At 40.3% G+C, this 6,513-nt stretch overlaps 1 protein-coding gene across 2 annotated transcripts; it reads left to right on the top strand.

The window, feature by feature from the left end:
* The first annotated feature begins 650 nt into the window (after nucleotides 1–650).
* isl1a (ISL LIM homeobox 1a) lies at nucleotides 651–5,650 on the top strand. Of its 2 annotated transcripts, none has more exons than XM_088376340.1 (6): nucleotides 651–862; nucleotides 1,050–1,239; nucleotides 1,828–2,087; nucleotides 2,966–3,252; nucleotides 3,664–3,831; nucleotides 4,478–5,650. In XM_088376340.1, exons 1-6 carry the CDS (start codon nucleotides 835–837, stop codon nucleotides 4,592–4,594), a joined length of 1,050 nt encoding a protein of 349 aa, XP_088232466.1. In that variant the 5' UTR covers nucleotides 651–834; the 3' UTR covers nucleotides 4,595–5,650. The 2 variants fall into 2 exon arrangements, with proteins under 2 accessions (XP_088232466.1, XP_088232467.1); XM_088376341.1 differs by having other exon boundaries at nucleotides 653–862; nucleotides 2,969–3,252.
* The last annotated feature ends 863 nt before the right edge of the window (nucleotides 5,651–6,513 follow it).

Raw genomic sequence — 6,513 nt, 5'->3', positions numbered from 1 at the left:
AACAAAATCTCACGGGGGAACCAAATCGAGCACAACACCGTCTCGTTGTGATCACACACGTTTTATTGCCTATAAATGAATGGCTGTTCCACGCTCCGCCGTCAAAGCACTATACTTCAAAAATGGAAAGAAATTACTAAACAAGGACAGAGTGCGCGAATGTATCACAGTCCACAATCCCAAAATTAAATCGTTTTATTTTATTGGTAAATAAATAAATAAATAAATAAATAAATAAATAAATAAATAAATAAATAAATAAATAAACGAGTGAGTGAGTGAGTGAGTGAGTGAGTGAGTGAGTGAGTGAGTGAGTGAGTGAGTGAATGAATGAATGAATGAATGAATGAATGAATGAATGAATGAATGAATGAATGAATGAATGAATGAAAGGAAAAAACAAAGATCAAAATCTGTTATTGCAGTTCAATCAGACCAGGCTGTCTCCACTACTATGTAAGCAAACCGTTGCATACAAACAACTCATTTGGTTAACAATAGTACTAGCAAGGTGAGAAAATCTAACAAACAGATTATTTAGTCCACTAATCGTACCACTGACTTTTGGTGGTGGTGCATGGTGATGGTGGTGTCTGGCAGCGTGTACAGAGCTGCCCAGACTTTTGCAGAACCAATCAGCTGGGCATGGAGATGACGTGCGGCTGTCCTACGTCAGTCGCACCAGCACCACACTAGGGAGAAATACACACGAGCACACACGCGCTCCCTCTCCGAGCTGGACGGCGTAGCCCCCCCTGGCCCTGCAGCAGAAGACACATCAAGACGTCGCAGCCCGCTTTGACTGTGGACCTAACCTTGTCTTACTTTGGCAACATGGGAGACATGGGGGATCCACCGAAAAGTAAGTTCAATGCCCACTACCTTAAATTAAATTATTTTCAGTTTACCTAACTTTTTGTGACACTTAATTGCTTGTTTGAATAAAACTTGTTTCTTATTCATTTTTAAGTTTAATGATCGGACTAATAGATACTAACGATACAAATATATTCATCATAATAATCAGTACACTAACAACGACCTTCTAGAAAAACGGCCGGTGTCTCTGTGTGTGGGCTGTGGAAACCAGATCCACGATCAGTACATCCTGCGGGTCTCCCCAGATCTGGAGTGGCACGCTGCCTGTCTCAAATGCGCCGAGTGCAGTCAGTACTTGGACGAGTCATGCACGTGCTTCGTCAGGGACGGAAAGACATATTGTAAACGGGACTACATCAGGTAGGACAACCACGGTTGGACGAGAGCTTTCAATTTTATTAAAGCCACTTCCGGACGTGGAGTGTATTTGAAACGTACTGTATTTTGAATATAATAATTTCCCCTATTATCATGTGTTAATATGGTGTAAAATATTATTCTTAAAACCATATTGCCACTCCTATTTAATACACTGGCTATTTACGCTGCACCGTTTCTTGTTGTAGTATGGCAGAACGTCATATTCCAACATACATCTTAAAAATCAACAATTCCAACAAGTCATTTATTCTAACATACATCTTAAAAAAATCAACAATTCCAACAAGTCATTTGGGCCTGGTTGTAGAATTCCTTGCGCCCTATTATGGAAATATACACACACATATTCATATAAAGTCATCATCCATCCATTATCTAAACCGCCTATCCCCACGAGGGCCGCGGGCTTGGCATAAATTATTTATCAAAATTCCATTCGAAAAATGGCCAACCAAGCAACGAATAAAAAATGGACAGTATTTTAACAATGCGCAAAATTTACAAATAAATCCTTGTTGTTATTATTCGCCGATTCTGATTGTTATACACGTTTGGTGTGTCTCACAGGTTATACGGGATTAAATGCGCTAAATGCAACATCGGTTTCAGCAAGAACGACTTTGTAATGAGGGCCCGATCCAAAGTCTACCACATCGAATGTTTCCGCTGTGTGGCCTGCAGCAGACAGCTCATCCCGGGGGACGAATTCGCTCTGCGCGAAGACGGCCTCTTCTGCCGGGCTGATCATGACGTGGTGGAGCGGGCCACTCTGGGACACGGAGATCCGCTCAGTCCGCTGCACCCCGCCAGACCGCTGCAAATGGCAGGTAAAATCCAGACCTTGCGGTGAGAGGCATTGTCGGGCAATGAGTTTCAAACTGTTCGTCTTGGCAATTCCGGGGTTTGGATGATGACGGTCCGTTATTGAATAGGTTTTCTTTCTTTTTACAACTTAGACAACTCGTGTTTACTTAATAATGATACGACATTCACTGGATATTTACACTGTCTCCGAGTTGAATACTGACAACAATGTTTCATGACAATATTCATGACACACACATTTGATACGGTCTATTGGGTTTTGTGGTAACCTCAAAACGCGGGTGAAATAAGCTACATATGATGCGCACGCGAGTCTGCGCGTGTCTGTGAGCGTGTGTGCGCGCGTGTGTGCGCGCACGTGTGCGTGCGCGTGTGTTCCTTGCACTTGCATTTTTGATTCTGAAAAGTCGACCAGTCTAGAGTGTACCCTGCTTCTCACCGAAGTCAGCTGGGAGATCCTCCAGCACACCCGCCGCCCGAATGAGGTTATAGCAAATGGATAGAGGGTTTTGAACAGTGGATTTTATGGTGCCCAACAAGGGAAAACACATTTATGTAAGTAAAACAATATGACTACGATGCAAATCACGACTTTTTAAAATGTATGTTAATACAAAAAAAAAAAGAAACACGCATAAAATGTAAACAAATAATAATAATAATAAATCAGCCGACCTATGTCGCCTATAACTAACCGACAGCTTTCTATAAAAACAACAAAGTCTTTACCTTATGTGTATGGTTTTTGCGATTCTGGTTAAAAAGGTCATTGCTTAAAATGAAATTTCTGTAAGGGAATAAAGTCTTTATTTGCTTGGATTCCTAGCGATTTAAACTGATGTTTTCTTCTTTGGGTTTCTTAACCCGTTCATTCTCACAGCAGAGCCCATTTCCACCAGACAGTCTGCGCTCCGGCCCCACATCCACAAACAGCCAGAGAAGACTACTCGGGTTCGGACAGTACTAAACGAGAAGCAGCTACACACTTTGCGAACTTGCTATAATGCCAACCCGAGGCCCGATGCTCTGATGAAGGAGCAGCTGGTGGAGATGACTGGCCTCAGCCCGCGCGTCATCCGGGTCTGGTTCCAGAACAAGCGGTGCAAAGACAAAAAAAGGAGTATTCTGATGAAGCAACTTCAACAACAGCAGCCAAATGACAAGACGGTAAAGGAGGTTTCATTAAACTCGAGCCTTTTGCCCAGACTGTAGGCTTTTCCATTTTTTATTTAAGTAAAGTGTCTGCCACAAGACACACACAATTAGTTAAAATTTTTGTCCTGCGTTGAAGCAGTGTACACCATAGCGCGTGAACGAATAGCGCGTGAACGAACAGTTTAACACATTAATCTGACAAAAACTAAAAATAAAACATTTTTTTCCATCATCGCATCTGAATTCACATATTTATTTGTTTATTGATTGTTCTGACTGAGGGGTGATTAATTCCAGGTAACTTTCCCCACGATAGCGCGAGCTCACGCATTTGAACAAGCATAACCACACTCAGTAAACCCACAGTCGTCATGTGCAATCACCTGGAGTGAATATAACCCGACCTGCTCGTCCGTCTTGCAGAACATCCAGGGAATGACAGGCACGCCGATGGTGGCGGCCAGTCCGGAGCGGCACGACGGCGGCATCCAAGCCAACCCTGTGGAGGTGCAGAGCTACCAGCCACCTTGGAAGGTCTTGAGCGACTTTGCTCTGCAGAGCGACATCGACCAGCCCGCCTTTCAGCAACTGGTAGGTTATTTTTAAACCGTTAAGTTAAAACGAAATAAATAGCCTATATATGCAGAATATCTCGCAAATGTAACAAATATGTTTGAATTTGCCGATGCCTTTGTAGTCTACTTCCTGTCGATTGTTTGTTTATTCGTTTATTTATTTATTTTTTTCATATTTTCCCAGTCAGTTGTTATATAAATAATCACGGGGTTTTGCCAGCAACACACTTAATGATTGTGTTCGGTGGCTCATGCTGGACATTAAATAAACGGATCCAAATTGATTTCCATTTCGAGGTTAGATTATTTGATTATTCATGTATAGAAAACTCGTGAACGAATGAAGGATTGTTAAAATATTTATAAGGACTACTTGTTTAAAAATGCACGCACGCCACTGCTGTATTTTGTTTATTGGTTATAATTGTTTCTTTGCCTTCATCGTCTTCATCGACATCAATAATCACGGACCAATTTTTTAATATTATTATATTATGATGATGATGATTATTATTATTATTATCCATCCATCATTGTCTTCTTCTTCTTCTTCTTCTTCTTCTTCTTCTTCTTCTTCTTCTTATTATTATTATTATTATTATTATTATTATTATTACCCCATTTGGCGTCTGAAAATTCTTACCGGTACTTCGTTTTCACAGGTTAGTTTTTCGGAGGGTGGACCAGGTTCAAACTCAACTGGCAGCGAGGTGGCGTCCATGTCATCTCAGCTTCCAGACACACCGAACAGCATGGTGTCAAGTCCAATTGAAGCCTGAGTCCGAGGCTATCTGGATAAACTGAATCTCTCCATGTTCATTTCATCCCTCCGGGCTGCACCAAACAACCATTTGGTTGTGTTTTTGACACTGTGAAGACAATCATGGGATTTTACCACCGACAACCAATTCTTAAATCCACGCAGAAGACAGAAAATTTCATCACTCAAGACGACACTACTTGTTGATTTTTATTTATTTATTTATTTATTTTTTATTTATTTATTGATTTATTTATTGATTTATTGATTGATTGCCAAAATAGAAGACAAAAACCGCGCTAAGTAGACGTTGGACCTCTGAGTGCGAGTTGAAGACCCTATTTAAAGATGCCGTGCGCTCCATTGAAGTTAAGGATTTTCTTTTTAATTCGAAAAATCACTATATTTGCCGATATTCCAAAATTGTATTAATAATTTCAATAACGCATTTGCAACAAAGTATACCTCTTTTGTTCCAAGCTTCATGGGGTATTAGTGAGTTCGGGTTGCCCGAAAATGATTTATTTTCCAAAGATGTGGAGACGTATCACTTAATAAGGATTATACGCGTTAGGGTTTTGTTTCCATGGAATATAATACTTATACTTGTTAACAAAGTTGCCAGGGATTTTGTATCTTAAAGTATGGTAGGTTTTATCCGTTTTTCCCACACATTGGGACAGTATAACTATTGTTATTAATTATTATAAACGATTTGCAGCGTGCAACGTCTTTGCCCCCCTGACTCCGAACAAAGAAATAGGTGGCCGTCCAATGTTTTAGGGACATCTGGCTTCAGAACTTACTTTGGGATAGTTGTTTCTAACATCTGACATTCTGAATTACAATTGCGTATTTATTACTCTATTTAAACATATGTAATTTATTTCAACGATACTTGTCATATGTGGAGCTTTGATTCAATCCCCTTAATGGTGTAATCTACAAATGCAACCACATTTTGGGTTGATGTTACCAGGAGTATTATGTATAAAATTTATGAATTGAAAACATAAACGTAAAAAACCGTTTACCTCTTTTAGGCATAAAATAAACGGATGAATCAAGACGTGAACCTTTTGTGACAAACGAAAGGTCTGTTTTCCATCACGACTCATTTAGTATGTCCATTGAATTATCTGTGTTCAGTTGTGTCCATGCATTCAATTCTATTTTGTCCACAGTAAAAACGACAATGAATGTCGCGGGATTTTTAGTTGGCCTAACTCCGGTGTGTTCAGAATCCGGCCCGCGTCTAAATCTAGACCGGCCCCAAACATTGTGTCATAATATCAATAATAAGTGGCCCGTTGGAACTGTCGCGGGGACCTGCGTGCGCCAGAGCGAGCCAAAGAAATGAAACTCGTCCGAACCGGAACGCGCACATGAGCCAGCGCTCATGATCGGTTGTGAGCGTTTCTCCGCCGTTTCTCCCTTCCCAGTTCACGCGCACACAAGTGTCCATTTTAAAGATAATCAGTGACACAGACACTTCCTCATTCATATGTCCGCACACCAAGGACTAAGGCGATGGTTGGGGGGCGGACACACGGACTACTGGTGAGAGCTGTCTACTTCGTACAAACTACACAATACTACGCGTCTGCACCGCCCACTCACAGTGATCGCAAACAACAAAATCACTATGCATTATTATTTTGCGATTATGAAGTAATTTGAAGTTATGAAGTTGAAATAAAAAAGATAAAATGGAGAATGATTTAATTTGGATTAAAAATCTGACATGATGCACCTGGCCTGTCTACTGCAGTCGAAACACCAATATCACCCTTCTCATTATTACAATAATTAAACAAACTTAATAGATCTAATTAAAACAATCATTCAACTTTCATAAAATTGTTCATTTGTATTTAATGTATTATTATTTTAATCTTTAACGTTTCTGGTAGTGCAATTGACAATAGATTCTCATTT

The sequence above is a fragment of the Syngnathus floridae genome, chromosome 5 (assembly GCF_059516105.1).
Source record: "Syngnathus floridae isolate MCC-2025c chromosome 5, RoL_Sflo_1.0, whole genome shotgun sequence".
Classification (NCBI taxonomy): domain Eukaryota; kingdom Metazoa; phylum Chordata; class Actinopteri; order Syngnathiformes; family Syngnathidae; genus Syngnathus; species Syngnathus floridae.
The sequence above is the reverse complement of the archived record's forward strand: the minus strand, read 5'-3'. Positions and strand labels throughout refer to the sequence as shown.